At 42.2% G+C, this 21,056-nt stretch overlaps 1 protein-coding gene across 6 annotated transcripts in view; it reads left to right on the top strand.

The window, feature by feature from the left end:
- usp48 (ubiquitin specific peptidase 48) overlaps positions 1-21,056 on the top strand; it is a 49,063-nt gene that overhangs the window by 12,594 nt on the left and 15,413 nt on the right. For all 6 annotated transcript variants that reach the window (XR_014593769.1, XR_014593770.1, XM_083938384.1 and 3 more), the window contains 8 exons: positions 70-249; positions 552-689; positions 926-1,075; positions 2,299-2,499; positions 3,872-3,983; positions 16,555-16,694; positions 19,597-19,671; positions 19,829-19,953. Coding sequence is in view for 4 of the 6 variants with exons in the window: in XM_083938384.1 (XP_083794510.1) it covers positions 70-249; positions 552-689; positions 926-1,075; positions 2,299-2,499; positions 3,872-3,983; positions 16,555-16,694; positions 19,597-19,671; positions 19,829-19,953 (1,121 nt within the window). In the remaining 2 variants the exon portion in view is untranslated. The remainder of the gene's footprint in view (positions 1-69; positions 250-551; positions 690-925; positions 1,076-2,298; positions 2,500-3,871; positions 3,984-16,554; positions 16,695-19,596; positions 19,672-19,828; positions 19,954-21,056) is intronic.

The following is a 21,056-nucleotide window of genomic DNA, read 5'->3' as shown; positions in this document are numbered from 1 at the left end:
CTCAACCAATATTTTTTGAAAAGTAAATGTGTTTATGTCTGTGTGTCCTTGGACGGACTGTTTCTTCAGACCAGAAGTGTGTTTATGAGCTGAGTGCCGTGCTGATCCATCGGGGCATCAGTGCCTACTCAGGCCACTACATCGCCCATCTGAAGGATGCTCGTACCAGTGACTGGTACAAATTCAATGACGAGGAAATTGAAAAGATGGAAGGCAAGAAACTGCAGCTTGGCACTGAGGAGGACATTGGTGAGTAGTACTAAATGGACACTGTATAGATCCACTTTAGTTACCATAGGTAATCTAACGTTCTAGAGGTTTTATTGTTATGTAGTATTATTTTAAATGTAGAATAATATTCTTCACTGTTAAAAAAAACTATTTTCATCTGCATTCAAGAAGTTTATTTGTTGAAAATGGATAGTCACCATGAAGAAGAAGGTGCTTTGGTAAAATAAAGATGACCTTTTACCCACCTGAGGGTCATGTCTATAAATGTGTACACTTTCTCAAATTTGTTACTCTTACTTCTTGGTTATTTTGGTCCATAGCTGAGACAGTAAAGTCCCAGACACGAAAGCCTAAGTGCAATAAAGGCTATCACTGCTCCAGAAATGCCTACATGCTGGTGTATAAGGTCCAAGAAGAGGAGAATTCAGATCCCTCCTGGACCAACATTGAGGTGCCAGGTGAGAAGTAGAATCTTAACTAATTTTACAGTTAGCATGTTTGTGTATAATGTCTTATTTTTTGATACAAACAAAGATGGCAGCCAGACAAGGAAGCAGTGATCGTTTCGATCTTTGTTTTCACTAAGGAATTGAGAATATCTTGATAGATGTGGTTTAATAGATAAAACACAGCCTGTAGCTTGGCCCATGTCTTCTTGTCTGATGGTTCCTTTTCCCTCTGTCCTGGCTCCCAGCCTTCCTTCAGAGGTTGGTGGACCAAGACAACCATAAATTTGAGGAGTGGTGCAGTGAGATGGCCGACATGAGAAAACAGAGTGTGGATAAGGGCAAAGCCAAGCATGAGGAGGTGAAGGAGCTCTACGAGGTTTTACCCGCAATAGAAGGTTGGTAAAAACATTCCCTATTCACCCATCGTCCACTTAACAGAAACAATAAACAGAGTGCTCATGTTTGTTGTGACTTTAAATTAAAACACACACCAAAAGTACAGACAGTGTAATAAAAGGCACAGTTAAATTGATGGGGGGATATTGCTTAATTTGTACAAGAGCTCCCCCTGGTAAGTACAACACAACACCAGGGTTTCTCCTGCATTATAAATTTTGAGGCATATAGGAATTGTCTGCCACCACAGTGAAAATCATTGTAGTGCCATGGAAGCTCAGTGGCGATGTTTTCCTCTGTGTCGTCTAATAAAATAAAATAGACCTTATGATGAAAATAGCCCACTATAGTAGACTTGTGTGGTTGCATTACAAGCAGCCACACATGCAACATCGTAGCAGTGAAAACCGCAAAATGTTGACGTGTCCACACTGACAAGTGATAATTTCAGAATCAAACTTAAAGCAGACTGACTTGATAACTTTAAAATCAAACTTATAGCAGACTGACTTGATAAGGTCAAGTCTAACAATTATCAAACCTGTGACAAGCTTCAGCTGCTTGATAATGAGCACATCAATGCCACAAAGGATTTATTATTGTCTAACAAAAAAAAACTAAACTTGAACCAAAACAACAAAAGGGTCAGATGGGCTGGGGAAAATAATAACTGGTGCTCTGGCCAACCACACTCTAAGACTACCTAAATAATAAACTAAACTAGAAACAAAGCCACTAAAACACCAAAGCTAGCCCATCCTTCCCAACCAAAATAAGATTAAATTAAACTGCCTCAAATCAAAACAACAGGCTACTGCCACAAGGGTGAGAGAGGGAGAGAGCTCTCTTTATGGTTGAGGCCTCATTAGGTCAACATAGATAGTGCAGCTTGGGTCAATCAGCCAATCAAGGTTCAGGAACAGCAAGACAGCCTGGGGTAATGGGGGAGCAGAGAGACAGGTTAATACAATACTAACACCAGCAGATGGAGCAACAGTTAGAGCAGGGAGAAACCTAAAACATGCAGGTGAGTGGCCCTCTAGGAGCAGGATTGGACACCCCTGGCCTAGGGGAAACACTGCATGTGTTAATATATGGATATGTTAGAAATAATATACATAAAGCCAGTTGCCATCAAAGAATGAGCCTGAATTTAATTAATCAAAATCAGAGGTCTTGTATCTTTTTATGTTTGATGTGTTGCTTTGCGTTCCCTCCTCAGGCCAGCCTTATGAGTTTATCCCCCTGGACTGGTTGAAGAAGTGGCTAGCGGACTCCACTGCCACTAAAGAGATTGACAACTCCCTCTTCCTTTGTTCTCATGGCAAATTGCACCCAGACAAGGTGGCAGACTCCAAGAGGGTTTCTCTGCAAGCTGCTCAGCTCCTCTATGAGCGCTACAGTGGAGGGCCGCGATTGGAAGGTCAGTTAAACAGAGGTTGTGGTCTCTTCTCCAATCATGAGTTGAGAGTTTTAGTGCTTCCAACTTAATATATGGCTTATAAATCATGCATGTGATACTACTGAGAGAAATAGTTAAAGAAGCAGCTGCCACAGCACACTAAAGAGGTTTAAGTTTGTTGAACTTAATTGATCAAATTCTGTTGCTTAGGAGGTTCGCCGAGATCCACCAATCAGTGCGTTTACATGCAGTTTAAAAGTGTTAAGGGCATACTCCGGTTCCTAAAACACCATGTAAACACTTTACCCCGGGAGTTCTCATACCCCCGTTTACAGACCTAGATAGTTTCTTTAGTAACCGGAGTTATCTTGCATGTAAACACTTTACCCGGACATCATCGTGTTTCTCATCTGCACAAGTGCCGTGGCGGTGGTTTAAAAAAAAAAAAAATTAAGATTATTATTTTGGCAGTTTTTTCAAGCCTTTTATCAGATAGGACAGACAGGAAATGGGGTGATAGAGAGAGGAATAGACATGCAGCAAAGGGCCGCAGGTCAGAGTAGAACCCGCGGCCACTGCCTCGAGGACCTTCAGCCTCTTTACGTGGGGCGACTGCTCTAACCACTTACCGCCCCGGCGGTGGCTTTTGACCTGGAATTAGAATAAACATTGAAGCAACAGTGCCAAAACAATGTGAAAAAACAACCACAATAATAGAGCGTTACCTTTAAACAGAGGGAGGACTTCACAATGGCAACTAACATCACTTCCAAGAAGACCTGTTTCTGTCATAATTCTGTTCAAAAGTCTGCCGTTTGTGATTTTGACAAAACAGCTGTATTCAGTCCAGCTGTATGTTGGTGGAGCTCCACCTACTGTACTGAAGGAAGAGTTACTCTGTCATTTTCCCATTCAACCCCCTTTCATGGAAACAAGGGGAACTTCAATAATCTGATTATTCCCTTAACCGGGTTAGGCCATTTTCGGGTTACTGTTGTGCATGTAAACGCACTGATTGATGCTTTGTCATGTTTCTGTGATGTTTTGCATCATTTGACAAACACGTCCAACACGTCTCCATGGTGAAGAAGCCAATCACTGCTCATGTGCACACGCTGCCTGCATTGCCATGGCACAAAGTTGGAAATCAGAAAAGTATCCCATTAAGGGTGATTATTCAATCACTGATAAATCATTAACATCCATAGTTGACTCACATATGCAAAGCTATGGTTGAACTACTGTAATTTGGGGAAATACTCTTGTTTACAGTCAGATTAGATACATTGTACAAAGCACATCTCAATGCCTAGAAATGTCTCTAATTTTAACCGCTCTATAAAACCACAACGGTTGTCTTCTACATTTATCCCACTTATGTGTGTTTGTTCAGGCTCTTCTCTGTGTAGAGAGTGCGTTAGCCAGCGTTGCAGAGTGCTGCGGCTGAAGAACCAGCTCAATGAAGACTACAAGGAGGTCACCAACCTGGTCAAACGCACGCTCAGGTAAACACACTCTGGAGAAGTTAGGTAAAATCGATTGAGGTGTTAGGCATCAAGTCAAGTTTAGATCAAATTATATCAGAATCAGAAATACTTTAATAATCCCCGGGGGGAATTATTTTTGTTGCACATCTCCAAACTACAAATATTATACAGACTAAACTTATATCAGAAAAGACTGAAATTTTAATTTACAGAAATTAATATTTACAGTAGTGAAGTATATACATGATCAAAGGTTGTCTGTGGTTGAGTCTGAATTACAGAGAGGAGGTGACAGACTCTCCTAGGGATGCATTGTATAGTTTAATGACCACAGGCAGGAAAGATTTCCTGTGGAACTCTGTGGTGCATCTGGGTGGGAGGAGTCTTCTGCTGAAGGTGCTCCTCTGCTGGGCCAGTGTGTCGTAGAGAGGATGGGAGACATTGTCCAGGATAGACCAGTGCCTGGACAGCATCCTCCTCTCTGCCACAGTCGTCAGGGTGTCAAGCTCATCCCCCTCCTTATCAGTTTGTTCAGTCTGTTGGTGTCTGCGACCTTCAGCCCACTGCCCCAGCATGTGACAGTGAAGAAGATCGCACTGGCCACAACAGACTCATAAAACATCCTTAGCATCGTCCGGCAGATGTTTAAGGACCTCAGCCTTCTCAGGAAGAAGAGTGGACTTTGGCCCTTTTTGTAGACAGCCTCTGTGTTTCTAGTCCAGTTCAACTTATTATTGAAGTACACCCCCAGGTACTTATACTCCTCTACAGTGTCCACAGGGACCCCCTGGATGGAGACAGGGGTCACAGGTGTTTTCACCCTCCTCAGATCCACTACGAGCTCCTTTGTTTTAGTCACGTTGAGCTGCAGATGATTCAGCTCACTCCAAGTGACAAAGTTGCCCACAACAGTCCTGTATTCACTTTCATCCCCCTTTCCAATGCAGCCAACTATTGCGGAGTCATCAGAAAACTTCTGAAGGTGGCAGGACTCAATAGTTGAAGTCTGAGGTGAAGAGGGTGAAGAGAAAGGGAGAGAGGACAGTCCCCTGTGGGGCCCCAGTGTTGCTGACCACCCTGTCCTGTTGGCGTACATACTGTGGTCTTCCCATCAGGTAATCCATAATCCAGGACACAATGGGGGCCTCCACCTGCATCGCAGCCATCTTCTCACCCAGTAGAGCCGGACGGATGGTGTTGAATGCACTAGAGTAGTCAGAAGAACATGACTCTCACAGTGCTCGCAGGCTGGTCCAGATGACTGTAGACTCTGTTCAGCAGGTAGGTGATGCAGTCCTGAACTCCCAGGCAGGGCTGGTAGGCGAACTGTAGTGGATCAGTGAAGGGCCTGACCATAGGCCTTAGCTGCTCCAGGACGAGTCTCTCCATGGTCGTCATGATGTGGGACGTCAGGGCCACCTGTCTGTATTCCTGGGAGCCACTGGGACGTGGCGTCTTTGGCACCAGCACGAGACAGGAAGTCTTCCACAGTACAGGGACCCTCTAGAGGTGCAGGCTCAGGCTGAAGACTTGACTCAGTACTCCACACAGCTGGGGGGCACAGGCTTTAAGCAACCTGGGAAATACACTATCGGGGCTTGCAGCTTTGCCAGAGTGGAGTCTCATCAGCTGTCTTCTCACCAGGTCAGGCGTGAAGGACACTGTAGAGGTGTCCATTAGGGAGGGCTGAGGGCATCAGGTTATGGAGGACATGATGTAATTAATTTCAATTCAATTCAATTTTATTTATAGTGCCAAATCATAACAAAAGTTATCTCAGGACACTTTACAGAGTAGGTAAAGACCACACTCTATGACTTATTTATGATTTACATAGATCCAACAATTCCCCCGTAGAGTACGGTGGCAACGAAAACCTTCCCTATAACAGGCAGGAACGTCAGACAGACCCAGCTCTGTGGAGGATGGCCATCTGTCTTGACCGGTTGGGGAGGAAGAAAAGGAGAGAGAAAGAGAGAAAAGATGGACAGAGAGAGACCAAGACAGACAGAGAGACAGAAACACTTCCAGAGATTCAAGCAACCAAAAAGTAACAGTAACTATAATAGTATATATAGTAATGTGAATATGACTTGTATGTTAAGGCAATTAATATAGTAGAATAGTAGAAACAAGCGCAGCTAAGGTGATAGAATATGAAAATGATAATTATGGTGGCAAACATGATCAATGATAAGTAGCGGCAATAGCAGCTACGATACAGCGAGACATACCACTGATGGTGTTTTTATGGCTACACATTTTTATAGTTTATACGACCAGTGATAGTATATATGACTAATAGTTATAATAGTAGCAGAAAGCATCATGCAGGACCACGGCAGCCGGCACCACCATAATCAGCAGAGATCTGCGAGAGAACAAAACACAAACAACACTGGGGAAGAAGTTGAATTAGTAACATGCATTGATGAGACATGAACGATACAGACACAGAGGATAAAAGCTCAGAGTATCAGCAACAGTATTATCCCCTGGCAGACTAGGCCTATAGCAGCATCATTAAGCAGAACAAAATCAGATTAAAAATAACAACATAGCTAAGGGCTGGTAAGCCCTAGCTGTAAGCTTTATCAAAAAGGAAAGTTTTAAGTTTACTCTTAAATATGGGGACAGTGTCTGCCTCCTGAATAACACTTGGGAGTTGGTTCCACAGGAGAGGAGCTTGGTAGCTGAAGGCTCTGCCTCCCATTCTACTTTTGGAGATTCTCGGAAAGAGAAGTAGCCCTGCATTCTCAGAGCGCAGCGATCTCGTCGGGTAATACGGTACTATGAGCTCTTTAAGATACGATGGAGCCTGACCAATAAGAGCTTTGTAGGTAAGGAGAAGGATTTTAAATTCTATTCTAGCTTTTACAGGTAGCCAGTGCAAAGAAGCTAATACAGGAGGAATATGTTGTCTTCGATTTGTTTTAGTTAGTACTCGAGCTGCAGCATTTTGGACCAACTAGAGACTCTTAACAGACTTATTGGAGTAGCCCGATAATAAGGAGTTTCAATAGTCCAGCCTAGAAGTAACAAATGCATGGACTAGTTTTTCTGCATCTTTCTGAGACACAATGATCCTAATTTTTGCAATATAACGTAGGTGAAAATATGAGGTTCTTGTTGTTAGTTTTATGTGAGAATTGAAGGACATATCCTGATCAAAAATAACACCCAGATTCCTTACTGTGGTGCTGGAGGACAACACAACATCCTCCAGAGTAACAATATCTTTAGATATTGAGTTTCGGAGGCCTTTGGGGCCAAGTACAATAACTTCAGTTTAACATCAGAAAATTTCAGGTCATTCAGCTTTTTATTTCCTTAATGCACATTTGATTTTTATCTAACTGATCGGTTTCTTCTGGTTTGATCGACAAATATATTTGTTTATCATCAGCATAACAATGAAAATTTATGGAGTACTTCCTTATTATATTTCCTAAGGGAAGCATATATAAGGTGTATAGAATCGGTCCAAGGACAGAACCCTGTGGGACTCCGTGACTGACTTAAGTGTGCATGGAAGATTGTCATTAACACGTACAAACTGAGATCTCTGATAAATAAGACTTAAACCAGCTCAGTGCGGTTCCTTTAATGCCAATTAGATGCTCCAGTCCCTGTAGCAGGATGCGATGGTCAGTAGTGTCAAAGGCAGCACTAAGATCTAGTAAAACAAGTACAGAGACAAGTCCTTTGTCTGAAGCTACTAGAAGGTCGTTGGTCATTTTTACCAGTGCTGTCTCAGTGCTATGATTCGCTCTAAATCCTGACTAGAAGTCCTTAAATAACTCATTATTATGTAAAAAGTCACACAGGTGATTGGCGACTAATTTCTCGAGGATCTTAGAGAGAAAAGGAAGGTTAGATATAGGTCTATAGTTGGCTAGTACCTCAGGATCAAGACTGGGATTTTTAAGAAGAGGTTTAATTACAGCTACTTTAAAAGACTGTGGTACATAACCTGCTGATAAAGACATATTAATCATATCTAGTACAGGAGTGCTAACTATAGGTAACACTTCTTTAAGTAACCTAGTTGGAATAGAGTCTAAGAGACAAATAGAAGGCTTTGATGCTGAAATAGTTGAGGTTAATTTGTTAAGGTCAACTGTAGAAAAGCAGTCCAAGAATATATCAGGTCTTACAGTTGTTTCTAAGGTTCCTGGGTTTAAAGAAAAATTGGTGCCAAGCGAGTTGATTTTGTCTCTAATAGTTATAATTTTGTCATTAAAGAAGGTCATGAAGTTGTTGCTACTGAGGGTTATAGGAATACATGGCTCAATAGAGCTGTGGCTCTCTGTCAGCCTGGCTACAGTGCTGAAAAGAAATCTAGGATTGTTATTATTCTCATCTATTAAAGGAGAGTAATAGGCTGCTCTGGTATTGCAGGAATCTTGAATATTAGGATAAAGCATTTAATTAAATGCAGATGGAAACGCTTCCTTAAATTTAGTCATAGGACTATCAGATAAACATCTAGTGTAGAAACTTTTGCCCAGAGGTGAGTAGTCCTGTAATACCAAGTCAAATGATATTAAATAATGGTCTGATAAAATAGGATTCTGTGGAAAGACTATTAAGTCATTGATTTCCACATCATAAACCAAAACAAGGTTGAGGGTGTGATTAAAACAGTGAGTAGGTTTATGTATACTCTGACTAAAACCAATCGAATCTAATAGAGAGATAAACGCAGTACTAAGGCTATTATTATCAACGTCCACGTGAATATTAACATTTCCTACAATGATTACTTTATCAGATTTAGGGCACACTCACACTGTCCTACCGTTTTTTCAGCTAAATCCTAGTGCGTTTGACCAGTGTTAGTGCACCCGCTCCGCGCATAACTGCGACCAGCGGGCCGTCCACGGCCCGCCTGAGAGAGGTGGGCTTTTGTAGAGCGTGTTTGCACATGTACGAGCACGCGCACGTGTACGAGCACGATCACGATGCCTACGGCGGTTCTGACATCATTCATGTGCGCCTGTTCGGACATAGAAATTAGAAGGACGGACCATGCACGGACATTTAACAACAACAACAATGGTGGCGAAAGGTTCACGTTGGTGTGATTGGTCGGATGAAAATATTCAAAAACAGTCGGACAAGACGCACAAAAACTCTGAGGTCTATGGAAAGATTTGTAAACAAAGAGACGCTTCGCGATGACGTCAATCAATGCAGGCAGTGTGAGTACAAACGGGCCTGGGGCGCGGGGGGAGAGGGAGGGGGGACAAGTACCCTAAAGCCCGGGGCGCGGTGCGGAAGGACAGTGTGAGTTCGCCCTGAAGGACTAAATTTGACAGAAACTCTGAGAATTCAGATAGAAATTCAGAGTACGGACCAGGAGCACGGTACACTATAACAAGTATAATTGCCTGCACAGTTTTCCAGGTTGAATGTGAAAGACAAAGAACAAGACTTTCAAATGAATTATAATATAGTTTAGGATTAGGGTTTATTAATAGGCCTGAGTCATAAATAGCTGCAACGCCTCCTCCTCGACCACTCCCTCGAGGAATATGAGTATTAATATGACTGGAAGGAGTGGATTCATTTAGGCTAACATATTCTTCAGGACACTGCCAGGTTTCAGTCAGACAAAGAGCAAATCAATATGGTTATCTGATATCAGATCATTTACTAATACAGCTTTAGATGGCAGAGATCTGATGTTTTAAGTCCACATTTTATTTTCTGATTTTGTTGCATTATCGCAGATTTGGGGTTGATTTGTATCAAGTTTTTCTGTATGGCTCCTCTTCTGTTAATTGTTGATTGAATTAATAGAGATGACTGTGAGGCACACAGCGTTTGTATAAGATACTGAGCTGGAAAATGCTTCACAGGGAGCGTGGAGAGGTGTGTAAGACTGCAACTCTACTAACTCTGCATCTTTGGTAAGGGCAGCGCAGAGAGGTGTATTAAACATTGACTCTGCTTCCTGATCCCAACACTGGGTTTTCATGGTTTTAAACCGCTAACAACTGCGTCCAGGATCTTAGATATGAGAGCTGCACCCTCCAAAGTAGGATGAATACCATCGCTCCTAATAAGACCAGGTTTTCCCCAGAAAGACTGCCAATTATCTACGAAGCCCACATTATTTACTGTGCACCATCCAGACAGCCAGTGACGGAATGATGACATGTGGCTATACATGTCATCGCAAGTCATGTTGGTCAAGGGACCAGAGAAAATTACAGAGTCCGACATAGTTTTTGCATATGCACACACCGACTCCACATTCATTTTAGTGACCCCCGATTGACTTAATCGGGTGTCATTACTGCCGACGTGAATAACAATCTTACCATATTTACATTTATCCCTAGCCAGAAGTTTGAAATAGGACTCAATGTCGCCCGCTCTGGCCCCTGGGACGCATTTAACTATGGTCCCTGGTGTCGCTAAGTTCACGTTTCTCAGAATGGAGCTGCAAATAACCAGTGTTGTTTCCTCAGCAGGTGTGTCATTGAGGGAAAAAACTTGTTTGAAACGTGAACGGGCGGATGGTTAACCATGGGCTTCTATTTAGAACTATGCTTTCCTCTCACAGTCACCCAGGAGGACCCGGGCTGCTCAGGGATTGCCGGGCTTTGTGGCTATGTGGCTTTGCACCGGCTAAAGTTATAGGTGGCCGGCTAGCTATTGTAGCACAAGACTGAGCTTCCATGGTGCAGAGCCGTGCCTCTAACTCACTGAGCCTCGCCTCCAACGCTACAAATACACTACACTTATTACATTTACCATTATCACTAAAGGAGGCAGAGGAGTAGCTAAACATACGATTCTCCAAGCAAGAGAGAGCAGGAGAGAGAGCAGGGGAAGCCATCACCAGCCGAAAAGCTAACTGCTAAGCTAAAGTGGCTAACAGCGTGTAATGTTTGACACTATGGAATTAGCAAGAAAGAGACTGAAAGAAGGAGAGCTGTGAGTGCTTGAGTAGAACTAGTGGATGTTTAAATGTTACGCTGTAGTTAGCCGCTGTGGTGAATATTGTAGCAAAAACAGCTGAATTTAGTGAGAGCAGCAAAGAGTGAAACAACGAGTGACCAACACACAAGCACTTGAAATTACATAATACGTCACCCTAACACGTCAGCACGGGGGGAGGGGTGGAATAGGTAAGTGTGAGGTGATGAGGGGCAGACAAAGGGGCTGTTAGCAGCAGAGTCCTGTGGGGGATGGACCGCAGTCTCAAACCTATTGAAAAATAGGTTCAGTTCATTGGCCTGGTCCATATGGTCCTTGTTCTACCAGTCTTCTGGAATCCGATGATGGTTCTCATGCCACTCCTCACATCCCTCACATCGTTTCGCTGGAGTTTATTCTCCAGCTTTCTCTTATAATTGTCTTTAACCTCCCTGATTTTAAGTTTCAGTACCCCCTGCACTCTCCTCACCTCATCACGGTTGCCATCTCTGAATGCTCTCTTCTTTTCATTCATGGCCTTAATGTCCTTGGTGATCCAAGGTTTATTGTTGGCGTAGCAGGTTACAGTCTGAGCTGGGACATTGCAGTCCACACAAAAAATAATGTCTGTGATGCACTCAGTGAGCCCATCGATGTCCTCCCTGTGCGGCTCACAAAGTGCAGGTCACTCAGGTCACTTCAAAGCAGCCTTGCAGTGTCTCACAAGCCTCCTCATACCACCTTCTTACAGTCCTTGTGGTCGTAGGCTTCAGTGAACCAGGTTGTGATCTGACCTGCCCAGAGGAGGGAGGGAAGAGGAGATGTATGCATCCTTAATGTTAGCATACATTAGGTCCAGAGTCCTCTCGTCTCTGGTAGGACAGCTCACGTACTGTTGGAAGGTCGGCAGAACTCTATCCAAGGTGACGTGGGATCTCTCTAAGCAGACGGTATGGACTGAGTCCGACAGCCAGCAGTTCAACATCCGGGCTACAGAGCTGTTCTTTAATGTTGATATGACCAGGATCACACCATCTGCTTTTTACTATAAGGGCAAGCCTCCTCCTTTCCTCTTACCGCTCGCAGTGCAGTCCTGGTCAGCCCGAATAGTGTGGAAGCCATCCACGGAGACGTTCTGGTCTGTGATGTCCCTGTGCAGCCATGTCTCTGTGAAACACATCAGACTGCCTACTCACGATACTCCGGGTGGCTCCGCATTAGGGCCGTCAGTTCACCCATTTTGTTGTACAGAGACCGTACATTTCCATAACAACAGACGGGAGACACTGCTTGAATCTTCTCCTCTCCATAAGCCCGCCCCGTCTCAACCCTCCTTTATGCCCCGACGTTGCTTCCCACCTCTGCGTCCCTGGTGTGTTTTTCTCCAGAGTTCGGGTGGAATATTGGCTGGTCTGGCCGCTAGTGCGATCAGCTGTTCTCTTGTACCGTGTATTAATCCATTATTAGTTTCCTTGTGATGCAAACTATCGCTCACCATGATAATCTGGTCTTGAGTCGCATTTCTCATCCATGTTCAGGCACTGTCTCACACCCTCTTTCTCTCCTAGTACTCAACTGACGTTCCAGTAACTTAAGTTTTTCTTTTCCTTTTTTTTTTTGCGGTGGCGGTTAAGATTCTGCCACGGTTGCACATCACATCAGAATGTTACCAGCAGAAAAAATGCAAAGTATGAACAACATAACCTAGCGTAAGGTTATTTGCACACTGCTCCTAAATTCATTTTACGTTTTGCACACATCTCACTGTTGAGCCCTGATGTTACATTTATTATGTACGGTTAGGTATCGTTTGTGTTTTTTACGATTCCGGTGCTAAAACTATACTTTTCGCACTAGATACTTTTCGCAGTACCGTATTTTTCGGATTAAAAGTCATTTTGATTGGTTGACGTGTGTGTGTGACGATTGCTGATATACGCCTAGTCTCTTACGTGACTGAGATAAATAATAGCCCGGGCTATTATTTGATATTTTACGGTAATGTGTTAATAATTTCACACATAAGTCGCTCCAGAGTATAGGTCGAACCCCCGGCCAAACTAAGAAAAAAACTGCGACTTATAATCCGAAAAATAAGGTAGATACTTTTAGCACTAGATACTTTTACTTTAGACTTTAGATACTTTTTTTAGCACACAGTTTATTATTGCTCTGGGTTATTGGTATGGTGGCTATGTTAAGTTATGTGGCCATATTGTTTATTATTGGTGGAAATGCTTACAAAGCATTTCCAACCTATGTTATTCAAATCTTTATTATTATTCCTACCTCTCCCGTACGTCTTTCAGTCGTTTCTAGCTGCTGCATACTTTCAGCTATAAAAACCATTCAACTATCAAAATGTTCAGCTCATTTATACTCACCTTCGACTTTTTTTCTGCCTTTCAAACTTTCTCATATATTCAGCTTTCACCATCATTTTTTTATAATGCAAACCAATGGAGATTATAACTTTAAACTCTCTATAACATGCCTCTCTTTGAAATGCCTCTAGTTTCACCTACTTCCACAGACTGTATTACAACTTTAAATGGTTCGCAAGACTTTTGACCTATATTTCACTTCCATATCTTTTACAGTTTTTCTATAACTATATGGTCTGTTTTATGTTTTTTTTAGACCTCATCAGAGTTTATAATGAGTGTGTATTGCGCGGCAGAGTGAAGATAAAACCCTCACTTTCTGACTAAATCTCCTATAGCTTCCACTACATTCACATCTCAGATATAATTTCTATCTCAAAATGTAGGCATTCTTGTCTTCTTTCAGAAAATGTGCTCATTGTAAGACTGAGTCATATTTTTTTAATTCCTGTAGCTCAAAACTACCAAGAAGTTCTTTCTGCTCCCACATTTGTTCAACTGAACGATCGGCGAGTGAGAGATAACTTCATGATTTTAAAACTATGATTTATCAGGCATTTGGGTATAACGCGAATAAACACATTCATTTCCTATACATTGTGGCAGTCAGCCCCCCTGGAGCCGAGTGACAGACGGGCAGAGACGGTTATACAAAGTCGCTGTGGATTAAAGATAGACTATTAGCGCGCCACTCAAGTGTCGTGTGAGGATTGCCTGCTAACGGGAGGCTAACATGACCTGCTTACAAGTGTAATGTTGTTATCTAACGCTAACCGTACATTACTCACATGCAGTGAAGCTTCGTTTGCCACCGGGGTGAAGTAAATTTAAAGTTGATCTCCATAAGACTTGAGATACGTTTTTTCTGGCAGCCTCTTTGGCGGTAAGATGTAACTGCAGATGAGCCTGTTCTTTCAGAGCTTCCGTCTTGTCACATTCAAAGTCACTGTGTTGACTTTTTATTTATTCATTTTTTATCTTTTGTAAACTTTGACACATTCACCTCTCTACTTCCAGTCCGTCCCCTATAGTTTACCCTCTTGAATCCATACACACACACACACACACACACACACACACACACACACACACACACACACACACACACACACACACACACACACACACACACACACATTCCTATCAACTTCTGCCCTTACTACAAGCCTGACTAAAGTTGAGGGTTGCCAATTCCAACCAACAACTGTTAGCCGCGTCACTCACATGGCGGCCTATTTACATCCAGCCCGCAAATGTCTCCACAGACACTGGAATACTCGACAAAGAGGCAACAGGTGCTTTCATTAGTGGGTCATATGATCAATCACCGTTGTTTTAACTCACTCTTTGATAGATAGAAACTTAACAGACAATTAAATAGATATGGAGTACAAACCGGATTCCAAAAAAGTTGGGACACTACACAAATTGTGAATAAAAACTGAATGCAATGATGTGGAGATGGCAAATGTCAATATTTTATTCAGAATAGAACGTAGATGACAGATCAAAAGTTTAATCCGAGTAAATGTATCATTTTAAAGGAAAAATATGTTGATTCAAAATTTCACGGTGTCAACAAATCCCAAAAAAGTTGGGACAAGTAGCAATAAGAGGCTGGAAAAAGTCAATTTGAGCATAACGAAGAGCTGGAAGACCAATTAACACCAATTAGGTCAATTGGCAACATGATTGGGTATAAAAAGAGCTTCTCAGAGTGGCAGTGTCTCTCAGAAGCCAAGATGGGTAGAGGATCACCAATTCCCACAATGTTGCGCAGAAAGATAGTGGAGCAATATCAGAAAGGTGTTACCCAGCGAAAAATTGCAAAGACTTTGCAGTTATCATCATCAACTGTGCATAATATCATCCGAAGATTCAGAGAATCTGGAACAATCTCTGTGCGTAAGGGTCAAGGCCGTAAACCAATACTGGATGCCCGTGATCTCCGGGCCCTTAAACGACACTGCACCACAAACAGGAATGCTACTGTAAAGGAAATCACAGAATGGGCAAAATGGAAGACTGTTCTGTGGTCAGACGAGTCACGATTTGAAGTTCTTTTTGGAAATGTGGGACGCCATGTCATCCGGACCAAAGAGGACAAGGACAACCCAAGTTGTTATCAACGCTCAGTTCAGAAGCCTGCATCTCTGATGGTATGGGGTTGCATGAGTGCGTGTGGCATGGGCAGCTTGCATGTCTGGAAAGGCACCATCAATGCAGAAAAATATATTCAGGTTCTAGAACAACATATGCTCCCATCCAGACGTAATCTCTTTCAGGGAAGACCCTGCATTTTTCAACAAGATAATGCCAGACCACATTCTGCATCAATCACAACATCATGGCTGCGTAGGAGAAGGATCCGGGTACTGAAATGGCCAGTCTGCAGTCCAGATCTTTCACCTATAGAGAACATTTGGCGCATCATAAAGAGGAAGGTGCGACAAAGGAGGCCCAAGACGATTGATCAGTTAGAGGCCTGTATTAGACAAGAATGGGAGAGCATTCCTATTTCTAAACTTGAGAAACTGGTCTCCTCAGTCCCCAGACGTCTGTTGAGTGTTGTAAGAAGAAGGGGAGATGCCACACAGTGGTGAAAATGGCCTTGTCCCAACTTTTTTGGGATTTGTTGACACCATGAAATTTTGAATCAACATATTTTTCCCTTAAAATGATACATTTTCTCAGTTTAAACTTTTGTTCAGTGATTTATGTTCTATTCTGAATAAAATATTAGAAGTTGGCACCTCCACATCATTGCATTCAGTTTTTATTCACGATTTGTATAGTGTCCCAACTTTTTTGGAATCCGGTTTGTACAACTTTAAGTTGGACATTTACCTGATATTCACTTCGGTCCCAGCCGCTAACTTAAAACTAACCCTGTAACATCCGTTTTGGAGCACCAAAGAGCAGCACAGGCATTTAAGTGGTACCAAAATGAGGCACCAAAATCTGCATTGTCATTCGGTATGATAGATACCATTTGTTTAGGAACTGGTGCCATATAGGCACCTTGTTTAGGTACCTAATCCTAATTCCATGTCTGAAAAGTGCTTTGACTTTGAAACTTGTGTTGTTCCAGCTGACAATATATGATCCAGCAGAGAGAAAATTGGTGTAACCAAAGTCAATAAGGGATATTTCAGGACTAGTAAAATTCCTCCACAAGAGAGAACCTAAGTATTTAAGGGACTATACATAATTTACTATCTAAGATAAATATGGGTATTTATCTTTTTTAAATGTGTGTTATATGTGTGTCTCAGTGGTGAGGGCTACTGGGTGGGCAAAACATCTCTGCGTAGCTGGAGGCAGTTGGCTTTAGAACAGCTGGAGGAGGACGAACACGGAACCAAACACAACATCGGCCAGACCAATGGAAAGGGACCACATAGCAACAGCAAAGGTAGGAGTAATGGGTGTTTTTTTCTTTCTCCTTCTGTACTGTAATGTAGTCTTTTTTTTTTTAATCTGTCAACAAAATTGGGAACTTGTTGCATTGTGTATAATATATTTGCTGCTTTTAATTGTATTGTTGTTAATGTAATACATTTGTTTTTGGGAGGTTTGTCAGAAAGAGAAGCTAACAACTTCTAATGGATGTTGGTACTGTTCTACTGTGTGGCTGATAAAATTTGAACATCCACTCATTTGGCCAATAGACAAAAAATTCCTTAAAATTGAATGGTGATTTTGGCACAGTGTTTCCCACAGACCAGGTAGCAATATGTGGTGTGGGCCGTACGGAGACCTTTTGATGGGCAGGGGCTCTGACCTCTCCCCTGTGCAGACTCTGACAACAGACAATGATAGATTGCATGATGACATTCACCCAAACCTTAGCAAATGTACAGTTCTGCAGGGAAAGGAGACTGGCACGTGTTACAGTTTTGAATGAAAGTGAGGAAACAGGACAGAGTAACACGGTGGATTGCTCTTTTTTTTTTTTAAAGCTGCAGGAGGAATAGTCAGCTTAAATTTTAATTCTACATACACTATACACTAAGGTTTCAAAAGCACTTGCCCTATGGGTCATTTTTTAAATTCTATTTATTTTATTTAACCACATTCTTCTTGCCTGAATGTCATGTTCACTTGCCCAAATAAAATCAAAAGCCTGTTAAACAACAATGAGTATAATTTAATTACAACGTTTAGCAAGCAATGTCTCACTCATTACTAGTCACATCCTGACCACAGAAAACTTTGGGTTACTTAACGTAACCTCGGTTCTTTGACAACAGAGTGAGGTGCAGACTTTGCACAGGAAAACACAATCTTCTGCTTTATGCCGAACCCATGGAATTTCCACTTTCAGTCATCAACAAATGTACGCAAATTCACAAATAAGTGTGTTTACATGTCCATGAGTATCCAGTTTATGAGGCTTATGATCATATTCAGATTATGGTGTATACATGAGCACAGAGAACTCAGATTATTCATATTCTCGTACACATGATGAATACCATTCTGTTAGCAGAGGGGCTGTTTACAGAAACAAACCAGCATCAGGAAATATGAAACATTTACTAAAACTTAATCAATAATTTGTTCTCTGCTCTGTCCCCTTTTCCCCAACTAAGTCAGTTTTTTAAGAACAGCATCGATAAGTGCTCCACAAAGGAGATGTGCAGCCACCTGAACGAAGAACCTAGAAGAGCACTTCGCTACCTATTTCTCAGACGTAGATATGTCGAAGTTTGACTGGGTATGAGACCCATTTCCCTGTGATGCAGGCGCAGTGGACCTGCCTGCCATTGCTGTTGAAGAGCTGATTAAATTTTCCTATGACCGAACGCATCAGGGATTACTACATTCGCGAGTTACAGTGGTGGAAATCTCGTTTGAAGCAAGAGATGAGTACCCAGAGATCTCACTGTGTGCTTTAAAACGGTTTGTTCCTTTTGGTACCGTTCCCGACTGGATGTCAGAGATGAGATGCGCTACTACAGCACCTGACTTTGAAAGGCTGCAGCGCGGTGCGCAGACTCAGCCATCCCATTAAATATGGTGAGGTGACTCATTCTTTCAAATTTTCACCATGGCTAGTAATAAATAAATATAAAACCTAGAAGAGCACTTTGCTACCTATTTCCCAGACGTGGAGTTGTTGAAGTTTGACTGGGTCATATATAATTCATTATATGAGAGTGTTTGCTCAGTACACAGTATAACAAACATGGTAAAAAAACAAATTCTAGAAAAAGAAATATCCCTGGGGTCACCAGAAATGTATGATATCCAAATGGGATCACAGTCCATAAAAGGTTGGGAACCACTGCACTACAGTCTTCACTCACTGCACTGGTCGGTGAAATAGAGTCAATGAATCAGTTAAACAGTGTTGATTTCTTTCTGTGGAGCCAACATGAAAACCTTTTTGGTTTAGAACATTTCTGTCAGTCAGCTGATGAAGACAGGTTATCCAGCCGCTGTCACTGGATTTTTTTTGAGGAAATCTGCCTGGAACGCAAAGGGAAACACACCACAGAGCTCCGGGGCGAAAAGTTGCAATGTGAGCTGGCCTTTTTGTGCAACATTATCAAGCATCTCAATGCGCTGAACCTCAAGCTTCAAGGAGGGGGGTTTGTGATCAGACATGTATGATGCAGTGATAGCTTTCCAAGTCAAGCTGTGCGCCTGTGGGAGACTCAGATGCAGCATGGAAATTGGGTCACTTTCCGAGTAAACCATGTCTCCACCTTGTGTTTACGACTGCGCATTCATCTGATTAACTGGGCGCACAGAGGTCACTCTGTGAACTGCTCAGCAACGCGTTTGTAGTTGATGTTTATAGAGTACCTGTGAACATCCAAATGAAGCTGATATACCTCCAGGGTAATAACATACTCAAGGAAAAGTATGACCCTGTGGGTGCTGCACAGTTTACAGGCCTCATCCCTGAAATGATGTCTCAACTCCACCTACATGCTACTCTGTGATCAAGATGAACAAAACCCACACAGGAGTTGTCTCACTGATGCACACCTTCACTCCATCTTGAGTGTTTGAACGGAACAGAACCTAACTCCAATCTGACACATATGCATAGAAAAATGTATCCTTCTTAAATATGTTTTCTTTTTGCACTTAATCCAATATCCTCTCTCTCCTGTTTAATAAATGATGACCTCTGTTTGGCCCTTAACGTAGTCCCAGTTTTTAATGTTGGCCCTTTCTCTGATTGAGTGTAACACCTCTGGTCTGGACCAAAGTGCTGGACCAACAAACCGACTGACTGACTGTCCATTGAGTAAATCTGTTTTGTGTCAACAGAAAACATTTAGTGAATTGTTTGCTTGCAGAGTTTGGTCCAGAGCTCTCAGAGGGCAACAAGGATGGAATGAAGACTTTCAACGAAGACATTGTCTGCACTCACGGTACTGTCCCATCATCAGCATCGAGAATGATCTTACAAAATACTTTTAACAATGACATGTTAAAACGTACAATTCTGAAAAAAAATTGTCATTGCTATAATATAGTTAAATCTTTAATATGTTGGCTCTTAAATTTGTACATTTGTTCCTGCTGTAGGGGGTCTGAGTATTTTGGAGACTGAACGAAAGCTGGTATCCACTGAAGTTTGGACCAAGCTGAGGGAATACTTTCCCAAAGCCCCAGAATTCACCCAAAACCAAGAGTCTTGTCAGCAGTGCCTGGTGAGTAGACAACCATTTTTCCACTGTCACACGACTGCGAGTTAGGGCGAACTTCGAACCAGGCAAGGTTAATAGCCCTGGTACTGGAACTGTGAGAACTAAAAACATCTGCACGTCGATAGCCCTGCGGTATTGCCCTAAAACCCAGCCAAAAACATGTCTACCTGGTGTAAAGCCACCCATCCCACATCGCAGATAACAAACTTGTCCGACTCATGTAAATTAAGATGGCTATGCTGGAATTACTGTTATACAGCCATTCATAACATATAGGCTAACATTAAGAAGTGTCCAGGTGAAATGCTTTAGCTGTTTAGCTAGCAAAATATATATATTTTTTAAAACCCACCAACTGAACCTGCATCTGGGGACCTGACTATGGTGTCCCTGCCTGGGCAATCTCTCCGACGGCCCATTAATCTGAAACATGCATAGTCCAAATAAAGTCCCATTGGACCTGAGTAGTCCGACGGGACATTATCCAGAAAACAAAAGTTCAGTGCCGCGACGTCTCTGACGCATTGTCAATAACTGCTCTGAGCTCCAACCCAACTGTGAAACTAGGCAGTGCTGATAAAATATGAATGAAATATACTGTTACTGTATTGCATATTTCTCACATAGTTTTTTAGAAACATAAAATGAGGTTTGTCAAAGGGCTTGGTTTTTGGCTCTACCTGGTCACAAACTTTCTGTTGCAATTATGCAAATTAAGTAGGGGTGTAACGGCACACTAAAGTCACGGTTTGGTACGTACCTCGTTTTTAAAGTTATGGTACGGTTCATAGTTTAGGAAGAAAATTTAAAAACAGCATGCTTGTCAGAACGAACGTAAGTTTAATTAGTAAACAATCCAACGCAACAGTTAAACAGTTTTATCTGTCGGTATGAAACATACAAATAAAATATATAACAAATATAAATAAAATACTTCCTAAATAATTGCACCTGAAATAAAATCTTAAATAATTTAGGTCATGGCATATGTCCATTCTGAATTCCCAGGTAGGGGTTGTTGAAATAGTGTCAGGAGCTGGGTTTGCACAGCTTGGTTTTTTTCACAGCAACAGTGATAGTAACCATAGTAACACCCGGATGATGCC

The sequence above is a fragment of the Echiichthys vipera genome, assembly GCF_963691815.1.
Source record: "Echiichthys vipera genome assembly, chromosome: X".
In the NCBI taxonomy this organism is placed as follows: domain Eukaryota; kingdom Metazoa; phylum Chordata; class Actinopteri; order Perciformes; family Trachinidae; genus Echiichthys; species Echiichthys vipera.
The sequence above is the reverse complement of the archived record's forward strand: the minus strand, read 5'-3'. Positions and strand labels throughout refer to the sequence as shown.